Raw genomic sequence first — 27,793 nt, forward strand, 5'->3', positions numbered from 1 at the left:
CATACCGGCAGCGCTGGGACTACTGTGCTGCTGGCTGCGGACGACAGCCCCGGCCTTGCTACTGGCTCCAGTGCCTGCGCTGCCGCCGCCCCTCTTGTTCTTCCTGCGCTTGGCTCCTCGCTTAGCGTCTGCAGGGCTCATGATCAATGGCGGTGCGGGCGCACGACAGGAACTTCCAGCCTCAGCGCCAGAAGCAGAGTTGGACTTCAATATGGCAGACACAAGGGGGAACAAGAACTCCCGTGACAGGGCATCTTGGCTCATCTAATCCCTCGGGCAGCTCTTCGCACGGCAACGGCGAAAGGGGGAGGCCAGAATCAGGAAACAAGCGGGAGGGGGCGGGAAAGGGGGAGGAGAGACGCAGAAGACGCCGAAGTGCCCCCTTCAGCCTCTATCCCTGTACGTCCTTCTTTCAGTCTCCTGTGGGTATGCGCTTCCAAGTCTCTGCTCCCTCGACAGAAACCATTCCGTTGTCCCGTCTCTCCCTCCCTGCCCCTTTCCCTAATGAAGGCTTACCTCTCCAGGATGCATACCGGCAGCGCTGGGACTACTGTGCTGCTGGCTGCGGACGACAGCCCCGGCCTTGCTACTGGCTCCAGTGCCTGCGCTGCCGCCGCCCCTCTTGTTCTTCCTGCGCTTGGCTCCTCGCTTAGCGTCTGCAGGGCTCATGATCAATGGCGGGGCGGGCGCACGACAGGAACTTCCAGCCTCAGCGCCAGAAGCAGAGTTGGACTTCAATATGGCGGACACAAGGGGGAACAAGAACTCCCGTGACAGGGCATCTTGGCTCATCTAATCCCTCGGGCAGCTCTTCGCACGGCGACGGCGAAAGGGGGAGGCCAGAATCAGGAAACAAGCGGGAGGGGGCTGGAAAGGGGGAGGAGAGACGCAGAAGACGGCCGGAGCAGGAAGGCGGGTGCCGGCAATGCCGGAACAGATTCGGGGGCGTTCCCGGCTTTTGGCTGACGTCGCGTGACGTAGCCAAAAGCCAAAAATTCTCGGGAACGCCCCCGAATCTGGTCCGGCATTGACGGACAGGCCCGTCTTCCAATGGCTAGCCTCCATTTATGGAGCTAGCCAATGAAAGACGGAGGCCGTTCCTGCCTCCCGTATAGAACTCAAGAGGTTTTCGCCTGCGCGAAAAAGATGCGCAGAGCGCATCTTTTCGCCAGGCAAAACCTAAAAAGGGGGCAATGCCTTGCACTTAAATCCTGCAAACAAATGCAGGATACTGTCAGAACGTTGATCTGAGGTGGGTCCATTCGAGGTGATGCAATACATCCAAATCGATTGATAAACCCCTGTTTGTCATAGATCTGAATTCCTAGTACTGCAGTAATTCCCCTACCCCCAGCTTCCTTTGGTGGATTTTGGCAAGTTGAATCTGCCAAACCCTGCCAGTCTAGAAAGCAAACGGAAAGCTCCGATGCGTGTGACATTTTTTGAGTAAATACCAAATTAGACATGTAATTCCACATTTTCGGTTGGACATCTTGGAATAGTGTTGGCATTTACCATATGCGGCCCACCTACTCCCAGCCACGCATAATCAAGACCAGTGAGTGTCTGTCCCAGAAAGCGACAGTCTTAGGCACTCTTCCTTGATTTCTTTTTCGTTTTCATCATTTTCAATCATGGTACAGTGGCTTTAGGAGAGGGATGGAAAAGGAAGCAAAATCAATGCCTTTGCGATTACTAAACGCTGACGTCAGCTCCAATATCCCCTCGCAGGATTAGTTTCAACAGTGATGGGTCGGTATAAGGCTAGAGAAAAACAGTAATGAGATCCAGGGAAAAACAGAGAAAAAAAAAGTAAGTGCAAGGACAAAATATATTTTTCCGGACCCCTTTGCAACTTGCACTACCAACTGCCCCTGCCAGTGCTGCCAAATGTCAGTACCAACACAACTACTAATAAGCACACTCCTATAAGTCAATAGTTTTGACTATTCCAGGTTACCCCAAACTGTCAAAATGGCCTGTATGCCATGGTATAATTCATGTTTAATATAGATTTAATTGTTAAACATTTCTGAGGTGCTACCCTCAAAATTAGATAAACAGCACCACCACGTGGTAGCCAGTAATAACTGTTAGTGTTGGGAATTAAGGGCAAGTGCCGAGCCCCTGCAAACACCTGTTCAAATTAAACAATGATTTGAAGGGTGTAATTCAGTTTCTCTTTCTGACAAGCTTAGGCCACCCACCATCAACATGGGAATTTTCCCATTTCAGGCTAAATACTTCAACCAGTACGCTGATAACATTTTCTTAAACAACGCGTCTTTGGTAGCCTGTTTTTAGACACCGAGGGCCCTAGAAAAACACAGGAGTTAGATTTGCTGGCTGACTATCATCTGGGTATGTAAATGGTTTTTACATTTAATGGAAGCAAGTACGAATTGTAAAGGCAATGAGTGCTCATTTACCCAAATGGAATACATCACTGTCCTGCCACATAAAAGGTTTAGTTTCCCAATTTTTACCAAAACTGGGACATGTTGCTAAATTCCGCACATTTCTACCTCGGGTATGTTGCAGCCAGTAAATCAGCAATACTGAATGAAAAAAGCATCTGCAACACAAGTTTATTTCTCCCAGTCTGCTGGCTTAAGCTAGGATTTGTTGAACACAATACACGAGTGACAGCACTGTTTGACATTTGTTACAGCGTAAAAGCTGATCATTCTTTACACAACACAAAAAACGATTATGACACCGAAACTCTAATGTGCATGTTGCACACATTTAGAAAAACAACACTGAAACTAAGGAAAGCAGAAGTACCGGCACCATAGAAGTTTGCTTGGATTGTAGAAATAGCAGGATTAATAGAATAATTAATTTAACATGTTTATTAACTGATTATCTTATATTTTTAACAAAGCCGATATGAAGGATAACTAATGAAAAACGCTTTCTATGATGCAAAAAAACACAAACTATCACTAAGAAGCAGTATATCTATGTAATAAATGAGTCTTACATACAATTGTGCAAATAGGAAAAATGAGACTTAGCATCTCTATTGCTTTCATTGTAATGCGCCATAAAAATTGAAATGTCGGTGCTATGCATTCATGCTTTGTTGTATATGAATGAAACTGGAGCTTTGGATTTGCTAAAACAATTTAACCATAATGATTTTTAAGAACAGTTTACATGTACGTACTTTTAAAATTCTGGTAGTAGGCCATAATTAGAGTTGAACATTTTAATGTAGTATATGATGTGATTGATTTATTTTATTATGCTTGAACTTAATTAGGAGTTAATTTTATTAAAAAAGAAATGCTAACTTTAAAATGCATTGAATTTCCTTTTCCCTTGATTGCAGTATTACATAGCCTGGTGTAATGGACTTTTGTTATGTTTCCTCAAATGTTACTTTATCATTTCTGTTTTTGCAACATTCTTAAATCAATAAGACACTTTTCCAGTACTTCATTTTGTGTCAATTGATAGGAACCTCTACTCTCAACTTAATCCATGAAGAGCAACAAAGCAAATAAGCTCTTTGTCAGCTAACCTACGAGGAGAGAATGGACAGTTGTTTCTCATGAGCAACATGGGAAAATATGTTGAAGTATCAATTTTGTACCTGGTGAACGGAAGAATGGGCACATGAGGATCAAACCAACTGATGCCACAAATGGAAGATTTGGAGTATAAAAAGTGACTTTCCTAGGATGAGGGAGCGACTTTGCCTCCATTTCTCTGCATTCTCCATTGTCGACTGCCTGCCAGACTATCTTTAAATGCCCTTCGCCTTTTTCCCTTTGCTAAAGAACTTGCCTGCTGGGCTATTTGGAGCTGGCTGGTGAGAGAACAAGTTTGCACTTTCCTAGTCATTGCTCCATTCCCCTTATCCATGCCCATGGAATTTTCCTTAGTGGATTCTAACTTGATCACTTTGTCCATGCTAACAGAACTCTTTTGCACCATCCTCCTGCCTTTGTTGGTGATAGGAAACACTAACCGGAACCATCCTCTTTATGGATTCTTTTATTTAACAATAGATTTGCTTTGACTAAATGTGCGGTTTTGTACTACCAACTGTAAGGCTCATGACTGAAATGCTTAAAATGTTATTTATATGCATCGATTTCAGATATCTAATACAGTAACCAAATTATCTAAATTTGCCTTTAGTCTCTTATTTTGTCTTAATGTTGTTTCCGTAGAAACTATGTTTACAATTATCTGATTTCTAATGCATGACAGAGAGTGTGTCGTGTCTGGCATATCTACTATGCCTGTCTAGTTATCCTGTGGAATGTTATCATTCATGTGATGTCTGGAATAAATACCTTAACCTTCCACTTCGTCTGATTCCTGATTCCTACACCAACACTACAGAGTGTTATAGTCTGGTAATAGTGAACTTAAACTTGATCACTAATTTGTACATTGGCTACTAATTACTGGTCCTCATTGGGGGGGCAACAGTTAGACACCCTGTTTTCTCACCCTGACTGCGATGAAGAAAGGTCCATTAGAGGACCAATGCCTCTGTGGGTGAGGTATAGAATCTGCGAGAAGTGATGAAGTTGAATAGTCATTCATGGACCCAGAACTGCAAAAAAAGTAGCTTCCGCTGGAGCTCCTTTGAGTGACTTTATGTGCTGATCCTGCACGCTGACCAACTTGACTCACTCCAGGTCTTACCGCAGATCGCACTCCGTGGTCAAAAGGGATCCAATACAAATAACAATATGGTTAACAACTTTGTGATCCTCCACAGTGAAGGTGCTATTTTTCCATAGGGTTGCAGACTGACGCGATGTCAGCAGGAAAAGCAAACCTGGCCTTTTTTGTTACAAATTATAGTTATCAGGTAAGCTAGTTCAGTTGTTTCAGTGGAAGCGTGGAAAGAGCACTGTACTGGGAGGATGACAAGGTACGCTGATTACTTGTCAATGACACTCGCAATGTATTCAAATACCAGTTAGGCAGACTTAGGGCTAGATGTAGGTAAATAATGTTTACTGATTCTAAAATACCGAATTTTACCGATTCAGTATTTTAGAATCGGTAAATCTGATGTAGGTAAATATTCGGTATTTTTTACCGAATCGGTAAGATTCGGTAATTACCGAATCAGTATTTACTGATTCGGTAATTGCCATTCATTCCTATGGGCCTGGAGGCCCATAGGAATGAATGTCAATTACCGAATCGGTACCGAATAATTCAAGGGTGGCAGGGTGTCACTATGACACCCTGTTGCACCCCTGATTAGGGCTTGTGTGCCATGTGGCCCACATGCATGCCCTAAGGGCATGTATGTGTGCCACATGGCACAGGTGTACATGCACAGATTTGCATATACACAGGTATTCGTTATTTACCACCAACTAATAGTTTGTCGTAAATAACGAATCCTTAAAGCCCTGTGGCACTGTTTACAGTGCCACCTACATCTCAAAATGCAGATTCAGTAATTTTACTGAATCGGTAATTTCACCGATTCTGTAAATTTACAGATTTGGTAAAATTACCGAATCTGTATTTTCAGATGCCCTACATCTCAGTATCCAAATACCGGTCGGTAACGGCCGAAAATCGGTATTTGCGGCCGTTACCGACCCGTATTTGGATACCTACATCTGGCCCCAGGTCTTCTATCCTTCCAAGGTAGATGGATTGAGCACCACATATTGGTTAATAATGTTTGTCATTTACTGTGCTCAGAAATGGAGGATGTGACGTGGTTTGTGGTGTTAAATGCAAAAACAACAGTTGATGAACAGAATGTGGAACAATGTCATACATTCACCCCAGTACAGAGATCTGGGCCTAAATCCATCATTTTTGTGCTCACCACACCAACTCAGTTCAGACATGGCCATATCCAAATCAGCCTTGACCCTGTGCCTCATGGGAACAGTCCAGCCCGAACTGCCAAGCCATGTCTTTCCTGGACAGGAATCAAGCATCCTTGGACCGGTTTCTGGCTATCGGCCATCATCAGCCAGGATAGCTTGACTCCACTGTTGCGGAGAGCACAGGACTCACGTCTGAGCATACCCGTCCCACTCGGGGTGACCCCCTTTGGTATTGCGTGCTTTGTGGTGTTAACACAATTTATTATTGATTTCAGCACACATTTGGCTGTAAATGAACAGACAATGTAGTAATTAATGCTTGTGTAAAAATAATTAATACATTTTTATTGAGATCACCTATTTTTCCAGTCTCATTTTGCTGTCTCTAGTACTTTAGCACTTCTAAACAGTCAAAAAGTGTTTGTGCTTCCTGTTAAAACATGCAATTAGGACAGTTTGACCTATTTACTTTCCCCGCAAGGCCATTGTAGACAGTGTTTAAAGCTCAAAAATGACAGGAAGGTTAAATGTAATACATGGGTTCCAATGAGTATTTACACATCACAAATATATGACAGATTTATATGTCTTTAAGTAATTGAACACCCACTAGCTGGTTGCTAGTGTTAAAAAATTTGTGGTGTCCCACGGAGGTATCACTCTCTGATCCTTGGAGTGTTTGAATCACAATTGGGTATCATTCTTTCTCTACACTTAGGGAACGTCCCTCTGGGCTCTGCAGCACCTGAATCGCGTGAGCGATATCCAGATTCTGATGCCACTATCGAAAAAAAACAACTGAGTGGTTGTAATCCCGGTTGAGACAAATTTTTATTCGTACGATAAAGTTATGTGAATTTCTTTCAACATTGAAATGCCATCTTTTTAATGTTGCAAACGAAATTTAGCAATGATCCCAATGCATTTCAGGCTTTAAGTTAGCCCTTCATCAGGGGAAATCTCCCGCTTCTGAGAAGCTGCACAGGAATACGATATGCTTGTGTGAAGATAATTAATAAATTTTTATTGAGATCACCTATTTTTCCTGACTTATTTTGCTGTCTCTAGTACTTTAGCACTTCTAAACAGTCAAAAAGTGTCAGTGCTTCCTGTTAAAACATGCACTCAAGACAGTTTGGCCTATTTACTTTCCCCACAAGGCCATTGTAGACAGTGTTTAAAGCTCATAAATGACAGGAAGGTTAAATGTCATACATGGGTTCCAATGAGTATTTACACCGCCCAAATATATGACAGATTTATATGTCTACCAGGAGCACCAATGTACTCTGGGTGGTCTGTATTTTAAAGAGCTGCTGTAACATATGGCAAGCAAACAGGCCTTGAAAATGTGGGGAAACCCATTTTGTATATATTAATATGTAACTTGTAAGTCCATGAGGTAAGGTACTCAATTTATAAAATGGCACACGCCATATTTAAAAAGTGTGCCCTCACAGTGAATGAAATTCTTAAAGCTATTGTTGAACTGTGTAGGTTCAGCTACATTTTCCATAAAACTGAACTAGGTGGGGTTAAAATATTGAATTATATATCTCCACCTAGGACAGTGCTAGCATCGTCCTTTAGAGTTACTCCTTATTTAATTTTCTATATCTGATTTTATGGTGGAATCTGATGTTTGATAACTTCAGTGGGAAGATACTGTAGACAAACATACATTAGGATGCTTGAGCCATAACTCACTTAAAAACAGTGCTGCCACTCATCACCAATCCAAACCTGGAATATATTGTTGTCCAGATTGGACTACGGGAAAGCCCTGTACATCGGCCTACCGGAAAAGCTCTCCAACAAACTGCAGGAGACCATGAACGATGCAGCTAGGCTGATCTTCAGGCTTCGCAGACAGGTGCATATGACCCCTCTGCTGCGCAAGCTTCACTGGCTTCCCATCAAGCAGAGGGCAAAATTCAAGGGCCTCTGGATTGCCCACAAAGCCATCTACGGCCAGGGCCCGACCTACATTAAAGAGCCGCTTGGAAACTATGTGCCGGGCCGGAAAGTCCAGTTCTCCGAGACCTGCCTGCTGGCGATTCCACGGTTTAACATGGTATCACAGGGAGGCAGAACTCTCTCAGTCCATCTCCTGCAGCTCTGAAATAAACTGCCCAATGGCCTCCGTAAGGAATGCGCACTCCTATCTTTCAGGAAACGCCTTAAAACGCTCCTGTTCAGGGAGGCTTTGGGCACATACTAACCATCTGTAACACGTGTCCTGGGGACTGCAGTGGGTTTCGGACCTCTCTCTCAATGCGCTAAGAGACCTGCTGGTGATTATGCACCATAGAAATAGTAGTTAACATCAACATTAACATCTGTGCCCAGGAAGGGAGGAATTAACGGCTGACCACTTAGTAGGTCTGGCTGTACGGGAGTGGACAAGAATAGATGGCATGACAGTGGACAGCATTAACACTACCTCTTTGGACTTGGAGGTGCCAGGGAGGGCTTATCCTATTTCTTCTCAGGACCTTCCAAGACATCAAGGCTCCAGTCACAGTGAGAGGAGAGTACCAGTTTAGACTCTATAAGGTCAAAAAGGACCTTATGTTATCTAGATAGGGGAGCGGCTAATGAGTTGAAGACAGGGCTGCCTAGGGGCAGAAGAGTTCTGCCTAAATGAAACAGGAGCTTCGGCATAATTTTATAGGAAGATAAGGAGGACGTGCTGCAATTAGGATTCAATGGCAGAATGTCATCAATCCCTGGCTGGTGGACAGTATACCTCTGGCACCTCAACACTACTTCCCTCAGAACATTCCTAACCTTGGGAAGTCTCCATCTGGAGAAGAAGGTGCTATTTGAAGAAGATTCCCTACTGCTGCTGGAAGAAGAGGACTCACTCAAGGAATCCTGCTAGCACTCAGGGACTGCTGCTTCTCTCTGAGTCAAGTGGTAGGCCTCCTGTGTGCCTGCTTGCCTGATTCAGGGGCACAAGGCTCCAAGAGGGCCCAGCTTATTACAGAGTACTGAAACCCGGCAGGTGTCCTCGCTGAAGAGAAACTTGGTGCCTAGAAGCATGCCCTGAGCAGCTAGGTTCTACAGGACAGACCAGAAGGAACTTTTGCAGCAGCTGGAGAAAAGTGGGACTTACTCACTTTTACTACCTTGTAGGACCGGGACAAGGTTCAGAGTCATGCCAGGAAAGGTCACACCTTATGTGGACAAGAAAACCAGGTTTGTCCAACTCTGAGCTTTTTTGCACCCTTTTTTGCAGTGCTTAAAACATGTTCAGCTGAACCTCGTGGTAAAGCTACCCATCGTCATAGCAGTGGCGTAACAAAACATGAGGGGGCCCCCCTGCAAACTACATGGAGGGGGCCCCCCTCCCATTCTCCGTGCCAGTCTAGAGCTCTCAGGCCAGCGACCCGCCATACTGCAGGGGATGCGGGGCGATTGTTATGCCACTGTCACCAATACAGCCGTTATAAGTAACACTTACCTTGCATCCTTCTCCTCTCTGCCTTGCACCCTTCTCCCCCTCCACCCTGCACCCTTCTCCCCCGCCGCCTTGCACCCTTCTCTACCCTGCATCCTTCTCCCCTCTGCCTTGCACCCTTTTCCCCTCTGCCTTGCACCCATCTCCCCTTTGCCTTTTACCCTTCTCCCCTTTGCCTTGCACCCTTCTCCTCTCTGCCTTGCACCCTTCTCACCTCTGCCTTGCACCCTTCTCACCTCTGCCTTGCACCCTTCTCCCCCTCCGCCTTGCACCCTTCTCTACCATGCACCCTTCTCCTCTCTTCCTTGCACCTTTCTCCCCTCTGCCTTTCACCCTTCTCCCATCTGCCATGCACCCTTCTCCCCCTCCGCCTTGCACCCTTCTCTACCTTGCACCCTTCTCCTCTCTGCCTTGCACCCTTCTCCCCTCTGCCTTGCACCCTTCTCCCCTCTGCCTTGCACCCTTCTCCCCTCCACCTTGCACCCTTCTCCCCTCCGCCTTGCACCCTTCTCCCCTCCGCCTTGCACCCTTCTCCCCTCCGCCTTGCACCCTTCTCCACTCTGCCTTGCACCCTTCTCCCCTCTACCTTGCACCCTTCTCCCCCTCCGCCTTGCACCCTTCTCTACCTTCCACCCTTCTCCTCTCTTCCTTGCACCCTTCTCCTCTTTGCCTTGCACCCTTCTCCTCTTTGCCTTGCACCCTTCTCTTCTCTGCCTTGCACACTTCTCCACTCTGCCTTGCACCCTTCTCCCCTCTGCCTTTCACCCTTCTCCCCTCTGCCTTTCACCCTTATCCCATCTGCCATGCACCCTTTTCCCCCTTTGCATTGCACCCTTCTCTACCTTGCACCCTTCTCCTCTCTCCCTTGCACCCTTCTCCCCTCTGCCTTGCACCCTTCTCCCCTCTGCCTTGCACCCTTCTCCCCTCTGCCTTGCACCCTTCTCCACTTCACCTTGCACCCTTCTCCCCTCCGCCTTGCACCCTTCTCCCCTCCGCCTTGCACCCTTCTCCTATCTGCCTTGCACCCTTCTCCCCTCTGCCTTGCACCCTTCTCCTCTCTACCTTGCACCCTTCTCCCCCTCCACCTTGCACCCTTCTCTACCTTGCACCCTTCTCCTTTCTTCCTTGCACCCTTCTCCTCTCTTCCTTGCACCCTTATCCTCTTTGTCTTGCACCCTTCTCCTCTCTGCCTTGCACCCTTCTCTTCTCTGCCTTGCACCCTTCTCCTCTTTGCCTTGCACCCTTCTCCTCTTTGCCTTGCACCCTTCTCTGCCTTGCACCCTTCTCCTCTTTGCCTTGCACCCTTCTCCCCTCCGCCTTGCACCCTTCTCCTATCTGCCTTGCACCCTTCTCCCCTCCGCCTTGCACCCTTCTCCTCTCTACCTAGCACCCTTCTCCCCCTCCGCCTTGCACCCTTCTCTACCTTGCACCCTTCTCCTCTCTTCCTTGCACCCTTCTCTTCTTTGCCTTGCACCCTTCTCCTCTTTGCCTTGCACCCTTCTCTTCTCTGCCTTGCACCCTTCTCCTCTTTGCCTTGCACCCTTCTCCTCTCTGCCTTGCACCCTTCTCCTCTCTGCCTTGCACCCTTCTCCCCTCTGCCTTGCACCCTTCTCCTCTCTGCCTTGCACCCTTCTCCCCTCCGCCTTGCACCCTTCTCCTCTCTACCTAGCACCCTTCTCCCCCTCCGCCTTGCACCCTTCTCTACCTTGCACCCTTCTCCTCTCTTCCTTGCACCCTTCTCTTCTTTGCCTTGCACCCTTCTCCTCTTTGCCTTGCACCCTTCTCTTCTCTGCCTTGCACCCTTCTCCTCTTTGCCTTGCACCCTTCTCCTCTCTGCCTTGCACCCTTCTCCCCTCTGCCTTGCACCCTTCTCCTCTCTGCCTTGCACCCTTCTCCTCTCTGCCTTGCACCCTTCTCCCCTCTGCCTTGCACCCTTCTCCCCTCTGCCTTGCACCCTTCTCTACCATGCATCCTTCTCCCTCTCTGCCATGCACCCTTCTCCCCCTCTGCCTTGCACCCTTCTCGGCCCCCCATTTCCCTCTCCCTGCGGACGCCCATGGTGTGTTCTAACAAGCGTGCTTACCTGAGGGCACCATTTTGCTGCCTCGTCCATTCTCATGTGAGCTTTGCCCTGGAGAATACTCCGTCTGGGGGCCCCCACTCCCACCCTTGTCAGGGTCCCGAGCACTGCTCTGTGCTGTCTCTTGCTCTTGCTCTCTGAGGCCCCCACCCCATCCTTGTCCCTGTCTCTTCTCTTCTCTTGTGGGGTGGGCCCCCCACCCTCTCTTCTCTTCTATTGTGGGGTGGGCCCCCCACCCCATCCTTGTCTCTGTCTCTTCTGTTCTCTTGTGGGTGGGCCCCCCACCCCATCCTTGTCCCTGTCTCTTCTCGGATGGGGGCCTGTCCCTGTCTCTTCTCTTCTCTTGTGGGGTGGGGCCCCCACCCCATCCTTGTCCCTGTCTCTTCTCTTCTCGTGTGGGGTGGGCCCCCCACCCCATCCTTGTCTGTCTCTTCTCGGATGGGGGCCTGTCCCTGTCTCTTCTCTTCTCTTCTCTTGTGGGGTGGGCCCCCCACCCCATCCTTGTCCCTGTCTCTTCTCTTCTCTTGTGGGGTGGGGCCCCCTTGTCCCTGTCTCTTCTCTTCTCCTGTGGGGTGGGCCCCCCACCCCACCCCATCCTTGTCCCTGTCTCTTCTCTTTTCTTGTGGGGTGGGCTATGTTTATCGGAGAGAGTGGGGGCCGGGCTCTGTGCTGCCTCAGAGGAGCAGTGGAGACTGCTGTCTCTGGGGCCCCCATCCTCTTTCCAGGACTGCCTCTGGCTCTGACTGAAGAGAAACAATGTATATTGATACTTTGTTTCTCTTCAGTCAGAGGGAGGGGGCGAAGGGCTCCGAGCAGGCTGCACCTGCTTCAGATGCAGAGGGAGAGAGGCTTGCTTCAGCGCAGACCTCTCTCACAGCTCTCAGAAGAGCTGAGGGGGCCCCTTCATTAACTGTAGAGAGTGAGGCCCCCCCCCCCCCCCCCCCGCAGTGCGGGGGCTGCGGGGGCGTTTGTTACGCCCCTGCGTCATAGAGCCCTGTCTGCTTATACTTTCTAACTTGACCCACTGGAGTATTTTGACTCCCAAAAAAGTGAGTATGTTCAACAGTAAAACTTTGGACCCGCATGAGGGAGAATAAATATCCAACCAATGAAGCACACTGGCTGGCCACGAAATCTAGCTTTGTCCTACTTGAAGCTTTTGGCATCAAAACCCATAGCTTCAACAGGATCCTCTCTGGCAAAAGCATTGGTTTTTGCCTGGCTGGAAGATTGTGCCTTCCATTACAGACACTAAATTTGAAGGTAAAAACTTGGATTGGGATGACCCGCTTTGTGTTTGTCTCCTTTTATGGTACTGTAAAACCGAAATAAAGACTTTGATGATGACCCGCTTTGTGTATTCGATCTCTGCTCAGTCATAGTCAGTGTGAAATGGTGCCTAGGCCCCAGTCAATTGCGACCTGTTGCTTCTTAACCCCTTCGCTGCGGCGGCTATTCTGCCGCAGCGCTAAGGGGGTGGGGCGGCCGCGGGGCGGTTCCGTGCTTGTGACGGAACCGCTCCCTCACAGCTCGCGGGTGAGCTGTGCTTGTGACGGAACAGTTCCGTCACGAACCCGCCCGCCCATTAAATAGTCAGCGCAGGCGCGGAATTCGCGCCACGCAGGCGCGGCGAGCGGGCCGTGACGAAACCGTTCGTCACAAGCACAGCTCACCCGAGGCTTGTGACGGAACGGTTCCGTCACAAGCATGCAAGGGGTTAATGACATTTTACTTTTCTAGCTGCTTTTTGCCTTAAAGCGTTCATATCGCCAATTCTATGCAACCTATTTTTAATGATTTTTAATGATCTTGGTTTCCTTTTGCTCAAATTTGTTTTTCTATTTTCCTAAATTGATTTTGGTATGTTATTAAGTACTGCCCTTTACTTTCAAATTGTTGGTGCTGCTTGAACTAATATTTACTTCTATGACGAGTGCCTGTTCCCTTGCCATAGCTACAACGAGTGGAGCAGATATTCTCAGAGAATGTGTTTTGAGCTGCCTTTATTGGGTTGGTAGGGATGGCACCCTTACAAATTAATAACCCACTTCTGACTTTGCTTACTGTATGAGTATTGTGAAATGGTATAGTGCAGAGAGCACACAAGAGCAGCCTAACTGGACCGTGCATGGAATTATAGACATGATTCAGTTATTTTCCCCAAAGTGAACAGGAGATTCAGTTGACAGATCCATCTAAGTATATTATGAATTTATTTTATGATGTATGTCAATATGCAGACATTTATATTTATATTGTGCAAACTTTGCTGAAAGGAGCATATCCTGGGGCATGAAAGTGCTGTAACTGGTAGGCAAGATAATGAATTATTGTCTAGTTAGCCAGGGATAAGAATGTCAAAAATATTTCCCAGGCAATAATTATGATAGTGAATATATATCATACCTTTCATGTATTGCAGGAGAGATGGGGCAATCCTGATTGTAGGTGGGTTGTAGTTTTTATAGCCAGGGTGCATAAATGGTGCAAGCTTACTTCCATGTTTTTCCTATTACCTATTCTTTGGCTTCAATCTGGTGATGACCTGGCGTCGTGTCATTTGTTGTTATCCAGAGATGTCCAGTTTTTCTGCCAAGCTACTGAAGCCCGCTTTTGCGGTTTCTTTCGAAAATGCTTGTTTACCTAGTAATGGCTTCACTCCAAAAAGCTCACCAGAACTAAACATCAGGGGCCTATTACACATAGGGCTCACATTCACTGTTTGCCACACAGTACACTTTAAAACAGGTGCGCCGGGTGCAAACAAGGAAATCACACCCTATTACATTGACTGCACTGCCCACAGGGCAGCAGCGAAGTCGTGGCACCCTGGGGCGCCGCATCAGGTGAAGAACAGAGTGGCTTAGAAGCAGCCGTCCCGTGTTTCGCTGTGCAGGCGACGACCCGCCTGCACTTTTATGAGGAGAGAGAGATCCCCTTGCCGGCAGGTGTAGTGAGTGACTGCACCTGCCGACAAGGGGATGTCTGGGGGGTCCAGAGGGCCCCCTTTTTCCCGTCCAGGTGGCTCACTGTCAGTGCGCCTCCTGACAGCTTCTTTGCCTCTGTGCCCATGTCTATAATATGGCGCTGATGCAAAGGCAAAGTCAATCACTCATTGCATGAGGCCGCACCCCATGCAAATGAGGGAACACCCGCTGGTGACAGCGCTATATTTGTGCCAACGCTATCTGTATTACAGAAAGGTCCGCACAAGCGTCTGTGCCCTTTCTGTAATACCAAAGTGCCCCGGGGCACGCAAAGCAGGCGTACATGCTCATTGCACCCCTGGGGCACTTTCTATAATACTGCCCCAGGTCCAGCTGGAATCTTTTTGCATCACCATGCTCAGTTTAGTGAGGAATGTTGCCCGGTCTGCTTAGAGGTCATCTCACATCCTTCTGTAATTTCCTATTCATCTGTCAGTATGTCTTTATACTGGAGTTACACTCTGGAGCACCTCTCACTGCTCCAAACTGTACAGGAAGTTTCAAAGATGTATCTTTGTTTCAGGTCCTTCCTCCTCTTAAAGTGATGAACAATGATGCAGTACTGCTTGGCTTTGCTGGTTTGGTGTCTGCCCCTTATTTGACCATCAAAGAAAGTTCTCCACTACTTTGTTAAGTATTTAGTTAGCAAACTAGCAGGTTCCTTTCAGTTGCAGGCTAGTAAAAAACTACAGGAGCTGCCCCATTGGCCGCCTGTGGGAACAGGTTGAACTTTTGTGAATGACAAGGGTGCAGCGATGGCTGGCACGGATCGAAGGTAATGGTTGGGGGGCGGAGTGCAAATGGGTATAAAAAAATTAAAACTTACCTTCTCGCCGCTTCCTTGCCGCGTCTCTCCTCCATGGTCCTCCCTCGCTCGACCTCAACAGGAAGCTCGCCCAAGCTCCCAGTCAGCCAATCACAATGCTGACTCGGAGCCTGGGCATGTTCCCCATGCAGGCTGTGATGCAGCCTGCATGGGAGCATGCGAAGTGCGAAGTGCGCAAGATTGTTTTGGGCAGCCCAAGAGGGCCGGCCAAGCAGTCATTGCACAGTTGGGAAGGGGCTACCACTCCTCCCCTGCCCCCATCGCATAAGTAGGAGAAAATAAAATAAGCGAAGGAGCTGCCACTGCAAGAGTTCAGAGAATATATTTTATATTCATATGGTATAGCCTCTAAACCATATTAGAAATCACCGAACAACGAACAAATAAAGACAATCATCCATGTAAACAAAGATTTAAACCGGTTAATTCAAGAAAAATGATTGCTTAAAAATGACAATATTACACGAGTCATGAAAATTAATAAAGTGCTCATTGCAAAGAAAGCGAGCAAACGGTGCAGGGTGATGGTGATAGTAAGTATCTGCCCAAAAGTACACCAACACCTAATGGGTGGAGCTGTGAAGATAAAAACAAGGCACAACTATTCAAATATTCGAATGCTGGTATTAAAGTAATGCTAACGATTGTAGTCAGTTTATGAACAATCGCTTCCCAATATTATGCCTTTGTTGTATTGAGACGTTTTTTGTAGCGCACGTGCAGCTAAGGAGGCTTTGTAATGAAAGGTGGCTGCATGTAATGGCCACACTCATCTTCTTTAAATGTCACTTAAAATATTTTTCTTGAATCAATTGTCTCACACTGTACTTTAAAGATACTCACAGCACAAGTGTTACTTTCTGACAACAGTATTACAGATTCACAAGCATGTTGTTTCCTTATATAATTCAAGATGGCTGCTGCAGCCCCTCTGCTTGCAATCACTTGGCCTTTTAAAAGCAACTCCTCATAGTTCTACTAATAAAGGTGAGCCTATTGCTTTCAAGCCCTGTCTACATGGCATGGGGCCCTGGAACGTCAAATCAGATATGTTTTCAATAATGGTGTCTTGCGCAGAACGTTATTTCCCATTCTTCTGTGTAAACTCAGAGTAGAACAGCTGCATTGATTCTTCTCACTTTAAATTGATACTTTAGCTCTGTTAGTAGTTCTAATGCTACTGTTAACTGCTGGAAGAGTGGCTCTAATCTTTTTATATCTGGCGAATGCTCATTGTGTAGAAATACAGCCCATTTCACTGCTTTAGCATCCAATCTAATCGGATTTCATCTGCTAAGTGCCTACTGGCATTCGTTCATTTTCTGGCTGGGGATCAGATGAGATGATACATTTGTAAAATTAATACCAGTGACTAAGGGCCACACGTGCTGTAAACATGGTTTAAACCTGGAAGGAAGCCGCTGTGATGCAGCGTTGAAAGTACAGCTGGGCAATGGAGAGTGGTTGCCAGATGTCGAGGTGTTCCATGCGAGAGGCAGAAAAGAAACCTGAGTAGGTTCAAGGCTTGTAGCAAGAACATCTAAGGGTGCCTTTTAGGAGGACATCTACGATCTGTGGGCAACATCATCCCCTCCTTTTCTCAGGATTAAAATCAGACCTGAGATGGCTGGAGGATATTAATTGGCCTTCTAATCAATCTGATTACTTACATACAATGAACTAGATGCCCTAGGCCGCTTTCGCTGAGCTGAAAAGCTAGCGCATCTTCTTTGCTGCCTCGCTTTGAGCTCTTGTTTTCCAGTGACCTACAGTTTTAAGCATAGCAGTTTGGAGATTTAGCCTTCTTGCTGACCTGAAGGCTGCTGCACATGCACCGCTATTAGCATGCTTCTCCTTATCCATGATTCTCGCTGACCTCCATATGAGAAGAAGTGGGGTAATTAATTATGGAAGGCAAATGAGGGGCCACCTCTAAAACTGGTTAATGCCTCATTTAGAGGTGAGAGGAGCTTCAGTTTTCTTCTAGAAGCACCCCCAGTTGCTTTACCTATGGAAACCTTTGACCAACAACCTGTCAGCAAGGACCCCACTATTTAGAGATGCCTTTCCACTGTACATTTTTGCTGTTCAGGACCACCAAGGAAAGCCAGGATAGTCAACCAAGATCAACAGAAGTAACACCCAAAGTTGTGAGAAAATTCCTGGTGCGTTTAAGGCATTTATTTTTTTTGTTTCCCGACATAAACTTATACCTTGGGTGTTTGTCTCTGCTAAATATAAATGCTGAATGTCCACCATTCATGGCAGCCAGCCGCTATTTTATGTATACAATAGGGCTTCTGCTACTCCAGTCAATGCACTTTGCCAAAATGATCCCTGCAATGTTGTTGGCGATCACTAAGTATGATGGGTGGTCTTTGGGGGAAACACAGCAAGAAGAAAAATTTTCCCTCGATGACCACAATATTTTAGTACAAATTTATACTTTTCTATTTTTTGCTCAACATTCAATTTGGTATGGGTGACAAATACGCAGCACTCTTATTTACTTTCTTTAAAAGAGTATAAAGTTGTATTCCTTATTTCCAAGGTATTATTTCTTTTAGTAATTATCCTTTTTCATACCGACTCAAAAGGAGGATTTCTTTAAAAAAAAAAAGTTTTTTTGTTTTCTGATTTATGACCAATTTCATAGTAAATGTATAAATCTCGAATGTCCAAATACATTGCTATTTCATTCAAGAAAGAAAGACACATAAATATATACATAATACAAAATACAAATCTGTATGCAAAAAACACAATTCACCCAAATAATTGTACCCCTGGTAACCAACAATCTGTCACAAACATACTCACACAGTCATACCATCACCACACTGATAACAGCAACATCTGAGAAAAGGACTGGATCCAATTGGCAGAGACACCCTGGCAATCGGTAAATCTCAAAACACTGTATGGGACTTTGCACTTGGTCGACGCGCGTTTCGGCGGCGCAAGGACACCTTCCTCAGGACCTCTTCCAGATAAGCAAACACATATGTCCAGGGGACATTAAAACCATAGATCACTAATCCTGCCCAATGGAGACGATTTCAATGGTTGTACCCTGTTGTGTTCTATATGTCCTAAGTCAATAAAGTACAGGTCTGGCTCCCCCCAATATTGTGGTGTCGCTATTTATGAAGAATCACAATGGGTGCCATCACAGGATGAGATCGTGAATTTCTCAGAAGCTTTTTTTATAGGTTATTGCCACAGAAAAGTTGATCTCCCCTTTTAAAGTTTCTGTTCTTCCGACAATTTTGAAGCTATATCTTCAGGTTCATGAAAATCACCTTGCTTCATTATTTCTTTTCCGTGTATGTTGTTCACTAATATATGATGGGAAATTGGGATTTTGCCTCGTTCCCCTGCTTCAGCGTCTACTATCCGCGTTAGTTCTCCAACCCATTCTGCACTACCAACGTGTAGGTTATCACATGGTATGGAAGCAGATATACTCCTGACCTCTCGGGTCCTGCTCAGGTCCTGCCCCCTCTCAGCTCCTGGCTGGGTCCCATGGAACAGCAAGTTCTTTGGGGGAACCCTAAGTATGGTGGACGGTCTTCAGCTCGAAATGTGGAGGTTATGGCCTCCAACAGCTTAGCTGAAAACCCGACCTACTCTAAATAACCCCCACAAATCTAAGGGCTAAAAGAGGCTAGGGTAGAGCTGGTATGGATATGTGATGACCAATAGATTTTAAGTGTATTTTATGGCTGACTGGAATGGATTGTGTAATGGCTGATTATTGGATGGAAGGGATGATCATGGCGTAAATGATGGGACTGTGGCATATCATGGGTGATTGTATTAGTGAAGGACATGGCCGCTGAGATTAAGTCATATAAGGTGACATGAGGACATGTTATAGATAATGGAAATATGAAATAGATACGCTGGGAGAATGTGGCATTCCACGACTAGGGCATATTAAGGTGTTGGGAATCGGGGAAGTCATGGTTGAAGGGATTTGGAATGTCATGCCTGATGAGATTTTGACATATCCAAGCAGATGGTAGGTGTGTGGATGCCATAAATGATGCATCTGAGGTATGTAAAGATTCATGGGACGGGAGCACGCTGCATCTAATCTGCTTGAGGCATGTCATAGCTTACAGGATGAGGGCATAACATGATTGATAGGACTAGAGAATGTCATGCTGATTGAAATGCATAAATAATGGACAATTGTGCTAGCCCATATAGAGGCTAATTTAACGGGGCACACTGTTGGTGATAAAACTGAGCTGCATAATAACTCATTAAACTGGGGTGCATCTTAGATGATGGAGCATATGTGTGTCATGGATGTTGGAAAAAAAACCTGCTTTTTGAAAACTGAAATGGCAAACTGCTCTTCCTTCCTTGCAACGTGTAGCTCTGCATCCAACTGCTGAGGTCGCTCCCACCACGCTCCTCCAAGCCTCCGGTGGCATCGTTGCTTGCTCCCACGCTTTTACCTACGCTTGCCTGCACTTGCATTGGAACCTCACGCTAGCGCTATTGTGCCTGCGCCTAATTAATCAATTTGATTCTAACGCCAGCGCTATTGTACCTAGGCTGAATTAGGTGGATCTAAGTCTAACGCTAGCGCTATTGAGATTATTAGCATTGTTGTTGTGTGTATCCTCGTTCAGGGCGCATATTTCATTTTTGCTGGCTTGGCTGTTTACGCTACTGACTAGACCGGCGACCCTGCTCACCCCAGCCCCGTCGTCCTCACTTCCGCTTTGCGCCATTTTGTTGTTGTTTTGGCCCAGCCTGCAGCTTCACCCCGCATCCCGCCTCCCAGCTGACCACCCCTCCCACAACAGAGTAGAGCATCGTTCCGCCCAGGGAATCGCTGTGACCGCTCTGCATCCAACTGCTGAGGTCGCTCCCACCACGCTCCTCCAAGCCTCCGGTGGTATCGTTGCTTGCTCCCACGCTTTTACCTACGCTTGCCTGCACTTGCATTGGAACCTCACGCTAGCGCTATTGTGCCTGCGCCTAATTAATCAATTTGATTCTAACGCCAGCGCTATTGTACCTAGGCTGAATTAGGTGGATCTAAGTCTAACGCTAGCGCTATTGAGATTATTAGCATTGTTGTTGTGTGTATCCTCGTTCAGGGCGCATATTTCATTTTTGCTGGCTTGGCTGTTTACGCTACTGACTAGACCGGCGACCCTGCTCACCCCAGCCCCGTCGTCCTCACTTCCGCTTTGCCTGCCATTTTGTTGTTGTTGTTTTGGCCCAGCCTGCAGCTCCACCCGCATCCCGCCTCCCAGCTGACCACCCCTCCCACAACAGAGTAGAGCATCGTTCCGCCCAGGGAATTGCTGTGACCGCTCTGCATCCAACTGCTGAGGTCGCTCCCACCACGCTCCTCCAAGCCTCCGGTGGTATCGTTGCTTGCTCCCACGCTTTTACCTACGCTTGCCTGCACTTGCATTGGAACCTCACGCTAGCGCTATTGTGCCTGCGCCTAATTAATCAATTTGATTCTAACGCCAGCGCTATTGTACCTAGGCTGAATTAGGTGGATCTAAGTCTAACGCTAGCGCTATTGAGATTATTAGCATTGTTGTTGTGTGTATCCTCGTTCAGGGCGCATATTTCATTTTTGCTGGCTTGGCTGTTTACGCTACTGACTAGACCGGCGACCCTGCTCACCCCAGCCCCGTCGTCCTCACTTCCGCTTTGCCTGCCATTTTGTTGTTGTTGTTTTGGCCAAGCCTGCAGCTCCACCCCGCATCCCGCCTCCCAGCTGATCACCCCTCGCCCCTCCCCCTCCTCTAACTACTTATGGTAGTTCCTCTAACGCGCAGCGTTCAGGCGCAGCGATCGCGCCCAATCCGCGCCGAAGGTGCGTCAAAGGTAAGCCCGTCTACGCCCGTCCGCGCCTGGACCGCGCCCAGCGCCATACCCCCTGGCCCTCGCATTGCCCAGCCCTCCCGCATTACCTACGATGCCACCACCCTCCTAGCCCTTAATCCCGGCCGCTCCCCCAACTGCGTCCAAGCCGCTCCTGGACACACCCATGGACCTTTCTCCTGCTACTCCTGCAAATTCATCGGCACCGTCTACAACTCCGCTACGATCACACCTCAGATTCCCGACCCCAACCTCCTACAATGCATCCTGCTCAACACCCGATCGGTCCACAGGCACGCCATTGACCTATGGAACCTACTAGACACCATCTCTCCAGACGTCGCCTTCCTAACAGAAACATGGATGAACGCCTCCTCCGCCCCAGACATCACCATCGCCATCCCTGAAGACTATAAGATCACACGCAAGGACCGTACCGGCCACACAGGAGGAGGAATCGCTATCGTCCATAAAAAATCAATCCGCATCTCAACCAGCTCTGACGCCAACCTCGCCAACTCCGAACACCTTCACTTCCAGATCCACATCGACCCCAAGACCACACTCAGAGGCACCCTCCTCTACAGACCACCAGGACCCCGCGCAAAATTCAGTGAAGACATCACAGACTTCATCACTCCACACGCGCTCCCCTCCAAAGACTACATCCTTCTGGGAGACCTCAACTTTCACCTTGAAAAGATCAACGACCGCAACACCACCACCCTCTTGGACAACCTCGCCAACCTCGGACTAAAACAACTGGTCACTTCCCCCACCCACATCGCAGGTCACACACTCGACCCCATCTTCACCTCCAGCAATCATGTCTCCTTCAGCCACACTACGGATCTCCTCTGGACTGACCACAGCTGCGTTCACTTCACCTACAACAAGCCAAAACCCATCAACCACCTCCAACCAACTCTGCAAAGAAACTGGAACAAAATCACCATCGACCAGATCTCCTCATCGCTCCTTCTAAACACCCCAGCCCACTCTTCTAACCCAGACCAAGCCGCCGCCAACTTCACCCTATGGCTATCCAACACCGCCGACACCTTAGCACCACTGAGAAAACGTCAAAACAAACCTGGCAGCAAGAAGGCCTCATGGTTCAACGATGATCTTAAAAAGTCCAAGAAACTCTGCCGCTCCCTTGAAAAGGCCTGGAAAAAAGACCCAACCACTAGCACCAAGGACGCCTTCAAAAACGCCACCCGCACACACCACCAACTAATCCGAAAGGCCAAGAAAACAGCATTCAAGGATCGACTTGACAACAACGCCCACAACAGCAAGGAACTTTTCAACATCGTCAAGGAATTTACCAATCCCTCGGCCAACTCCAACGACATCACCCCCTCTCAAGCCCTCTGCGACTCCCTAGCCTCATTCTTCCACAACAAAATTGCAGACATCCACAACAGCTTCGACAACCAACCCGGAGACCAACCCACCCAACCATATGCTGAACATTCTCCCCCCTTGAACACCCTCAACGAGTGGAACCCAATCTCCACTGAGGACACCATCCGCCTGATGAACTCCATCCACTCAGGATCCCCCACAGACCCATGTCCTCACCACATCTTCAACAAAGCAGACTCCGTCATAGCACCGCACCTCCGAGATGTCATCAACTGCTCCTTCAACTCCGCCACCTTCCCGGAAAGCTGGAAACACGCTGAACTCACCGCCCTTCTGAAAAAACCCACAGCGGACCCCACCGAACTCAAAAATTACCGCCCCATCTCGCTCCTTCCATTACCGGCCAAAGTAATCGAGAAAGCTGTCAACAACCAGCTCGCCGCTTTCCTCGAAGCCAACAAATCCCTCGACTCCTCACAATCTGGCTTCCGAGCAAAACACAGCACTGAGACCGCCCTCATCGCAGCAACAGACGACATTCGAACTCTACTGGACAATGGAGACACAGTCGCCCTCATCCTCCTCGACCTCTCTGCAGCCTTCGACACAGTCTGCCACAGCACCCTTTTACAACTTCTCAGAAACATCGGACTACAAGGAAAAGCACTGGAATGGATCACCTCGTTCCTCTCCGGAAGAACCCAGAAAGTCCGCCTCCCACCATTCAAGTCAGAGGCCACTGAAGTCATCTGCGGCGTACCACAAGGATCCTCACTCAGCCCCACCCTTTTCAACGTATACATGAGCCCCCTCGCGGCCATCGCCCGCCAACACAACCTCAACATCATCTCTTACGCGGATGACACTCAACTGATCCTTTCTCTCACCAATGACCCCAGCACCGCCAAAACTAACCTACACGAAGGAATGAAAGAAGTTGCCGAATGGATGAAACACAGCCGTCTGAAACTGAACTCAGATAAAACAGAAGTCCTCATCTTAGGTACATCCCCCTCTGCATGGGACGACTCTTGGTGGCCGGAAGCCCTTGGAAAAGCACCCATCCCGACAGACCATGCACGGAACCTAGGCGTTATCCTGGACTCTTCACTCTCAATGAACAGACAAGTCAGCGCCGTATCCTCATCCTGCTTCAACATTCTCCGCATGCTCAAAAAAACATTTCGCTGGATCCCCACCGAAACCAGAAAAACAGTCACCCATGCTCTGGTCATGAGCCGACTGGACTACGGAAACACCCTCTACGCAGGTACTACCGCTAAACTCCAAAAGAAACTCCAACGAATCCAAAACGCCTCAGCCAGGATCATATTAGACATCCCGCGCAACGAACACATCTCTGGCCACCTGAAAGACCTCCACTGGCTACCCGTCAATAAGAGGATCACTTTCCGACTGCTAACCCACGCACACAAATCACTCTACGACATCGGACCAGAATGCCTCAACTCACGACTGTCCTTCTACACCCCCTCCCGCCAACTACGTTCTTCCAGCCAAGCCCTCGCCACTGTACCTCGCATCAACAAGACCACCATGGGAGGCAGATCCTTCTCATACCTGGCTGCTAAAACATGGAACTCACTCCCCACTTACCTTCGCCTTACCCAGAACCACCTAGCATTCAGAAAGCAACTTAAAACGTGGATATTTGACAAGTAATCCTCCTCCCCTCCCTAAGCGCCTTGAGACCCTCTGGGTATGTAGTGCGCTATATAAATTCTTTGACTTGACTTGACTTGAAGGAGTTTATTGTTCTTGAGGCTATTGGGATAATGTGTTGGATAGTAGTTATTTCATGCTGTAGACATTACAGTAACATGCAATTCAAGGTGCATGGGGGTACGGTGGTAAGGCCAGGACTGGACTGGAAATTAAAACCAACCTTTACAAATATGTTCTAACACGTCCCACACTCAAAGAGGCTGTGACTAGAATGGGTTCATGAGGGCAATGATGGGTGATGCTCTGAAACCTTCCTCTAGCCTGCAGCACAACATACCATTAGGTAAATCAGTCATTTTAGTTGTTGGATGCCCCTGTAGGGCTTGTGGAACTCATGATTTGCATTACTATTATCCCAAACTAACCGTAAATAAACTTTTTAGTCCCACCAAGGGCTGGCGAGAGAAGGTTATGCATTGAACCTGGAAATTCAGCAAATGGGACAGGTGAGAGGAAGAGAGAGAATGATGAATGATGATATGGACACAGGTGGATCATAGGGACAAAAGAGTCAGCCCCAGGGGTGCGGGAATAAAGGACATAGGCTAGGAGAGGGTACCGAGACCTAGCACGTTCCAAACATAACATATGACAGCCAAACATCCATTGATGGTAATCATTCACCAAGCCTCTTCATTTAACATGTTTTTGTTTGCCCGAACTAGACCCAAAGAGATCAGGTATCAAAGCTCTTTACATGAACACCAGTTTTGTTACAGATGGACACATTCATTTTTGTTGGGCACGGGGAGATTAAGTGATTTGCCCAAAATTACAGGATGTTGAGCGTCTGCCCAGTATTAAACCTGGTTCCTTAGCTTCGAAGTAGACCGCTCTAGCCGTAAGGCTACATCCCCTCCCCATGATCGGAAGCTGCGAACTACAAACTTTACAAACCTGCAGAACTCCATTGGATATGGCACATGCTACAGAGATATTTCAAAAGACCTATTGTTTTCATGACTTTTCTGGTGTAGGTCATCACTCTGTGGAATAAAAGGCTGGGATCTCTTGGGTGAAGCCAGCCTCTTGCACAGTTTTTTGGCCATTTGCCCAAATACATGGAAGTGAAAAGTTGTCTTCAGCAAATTCCTTGCCTACCTATGAAGTTTACCTACCAACAAGCTTGTCTCAGTACATAAATGTTATCAATGATACTTTCTCACTGTGGATGTGGATAGCCATCTAACAGACTCAATCAAACAGGTAAGTTCATATTTGTAAGAAAATCAAGCAAGAACCATATTTTACCAGGTTGCCCACCTGAAGCATTCACTATGTTTCTAAGATTTCTGTAAATCTGTTTTAATCATGACGACCCCATCCATGCTCCGATTTATAAATAAAACCAAGTTGCGGATCCTAAGTGCAGAACATTCACCAGTGTATTCGCTAACGTACAGGCACTCTGTATCAAAACTGGCACATAACTTTATTTTATGTTGTGTCTATTGCTAGATTCTTTAAGTCCTAAGAGTTGTTTTGTGCTTCAGTCCCCGGATCGAAGGAAAACCAGCCTCAGGGACCATGAACACAATGCTTTCTCAAGGCAAGAGGAACAGCTAGGACTTGTACAACTGCTGACACAGTGGGTTTAAGGTGGAAAAATTGGGTGTCAATCATTTACCTCCTTCAGGTCCCGGACAACTGATGTGAGTCTGTCATTCTCGGCCTGGACGTTGGCCACCACCACCCGGCTTTGCTTCACCTCGTTCTGTATGTCCAGAATCCTCCCCAGGTAGTAGGCTTCTTTCGACGCATTTTCCTGCAGAAGAGTCTCCTCCCTGGTCTCACCATCTTCAGCAACTTTGCGATGGATGGAGAACGACTGTCCAAAGGCCTGCAAATGTAACCAGTCAATACATGAGGACAGGAAGCAAATGCTGCTGGATAAGCATCATTAATGGTGACACACATGGTCTAATAAACTCAAAATCAAATGATATCTTTAATTTAAAATGAGAACAAGAACTTTGTGATCTGGTTGTAGCATGATTATTCTATTTGTTTATGTTTGTCATTACCATAACATACTGTGCATGCAAATAAACACCATATCGTGATAGGAGCTCTAATACTGCAAATGTTATATCACGATAAAGGTATCTACCTAGACTTTACTGCAATTCTTCTAAATACCTGTTCCTGACGTCAGAACACACAGCACTACTTGTAACTAAAATACCATCAAACAGCAAAAGCATGGGATGGTGCAATGCTTTTTAGGTCTGGATTAAAAGCTTTAGATCTCTGCTTGAGCTTTTGGCCACTAAAATATACCATCAGTCATGTAATAAGACACATTATATGTCTATATGCAAATATTAAAACTGCACAGTTGAGTAGCAGGGATTCTGTAACATAAGGCTTATGGATATATAAGCAGCAATACTTCATTACTAATAGGATGCCAAAGCATGTTTCCTACTTGCCATGTATGCCCCCATAACACATAATCAATGCTCTCTAGGGACAAAATTGTGTAATGTGCCAACATTTAGAAGCGTTTAAATATTGACCTAAAGAGACTGGTGGGTTATTCAATAGCAAAACATATAGGGCTAGATGTAGGTAATGTAATTTACCAATTCGAAAATACCGAATTTTACCGATTCGGTATTTTCATATCGGTAAATGCAATGTAGATAAAAAGCCTGTAAAAAATACCGAATCGTTAAGATTTGGTATTTACCGAATCAGTATTTACCGATTCGGTAAAATTGGGAAAGAGTCAGGGGTGGCAGGGTGTCACTTTGACACCCTGTTGCACCCCTGAATAGTGCTGGTGTGCACATGTGGCACACATACATGCCCTAAGGGCCCTAAGGGCATGTATGTCTGTCACATGGCACAGGTGTAAATGCACAGATTTGCATTTACACGGGTATTCGTTATTTACCACCAACTAATAGTTGGTGGTAAATAACGAATTGTTAAAGCACAAAAGCACTCTTTAAAGTGCTTCCTACATCTCATTTACCGATTCGGTAAATACTGAATGGGTAAATACCGATTCTTTATTTACTGAATCGGTAAATATACCACCTTCAACAGAAAAGGCTATTACCGGTCGGTAACGGCCGTTACCGACCGGTAATGGCCTTCCTACATCTGGCCCTATAGTGCTCAAGAAAATGCAATAACTAAAGAGGGAACGCAATCCATTTTACTACAGCGCCATCCCAGTTAAATTAAATATTCCTGGTCTGTACCGGAAGATTAGCTGTAATTTAGTTCCCTGCTTAATAAAGATGGCATAAAGTATAATAAAATGAGTACATTGTGGTGAGCAGAAAGATGCAAGGACCAAGGCAACTGGAACAAAGAATCCAGCAGATTTCAGAGTGTAGTCACATTGCAATACATCATATTAGATTCCAGATAGGAAACATACATCAACCAATACACCCTGTATCCCATACCGAACTTTCAAATGACAACATCACACAGGCATGACCCTGAGTGTCCTAAGTCCCAAACTCAGGAATTCTTGGACCTCAGCATGGGAGCATGGCCCAACTGCCTCTTGAAACTTCTGAAGAATGCTGTTCTTTTTGACTGGCATTGATCTGATCTTGTACGTTGGCAAGGGGAGCATTTGAGTGCTGCCAGTTAGGGATGTTTCAC

General features: G+C 47.0%; 1 protein-coding gene across 4 annotated transcripts in view; it reads right to left on the reverse strand.

Annotated features, from left to right (window-relative positions):
• The window catches only part of BICD1 (BICD cargo adaptor 1), an 808,512-nt gene that overhangs the window by 545,592 nt on the left and 235,127 nt on the right, over nt 1-27,793 (reverse strand). For all 4 annotated transcript variants that reach the window (XM_086952776.1, XM_086952778.1, XM_086952777.1 and 1 more), the window contains exon 2: nt 25,794-26,006. In XM_086952776.1, coding sequence (XP_086808902.1) covers nt 25,794-26,006 — 213 coding nt within the window. The remainder of the gene's footprint in view (nt 1-25,793; nt 26,007-27,793) is intronic.

Source organism: Lissotriton vulgaris, chromosome 1_2 (assembly GCF_964263255.1).
Source record: "Lissotriton vulgaris chromosome 1_2, aLisVul1.2, whole genome shotgun sequence".
In the NCBI taxonomy this organism is placed as follows: Eukaryota; Metazoa; Chordata; class Amphibia; order Caudata; family Salamandridae; genus Lissotriton; species Lissotriton vulgaris.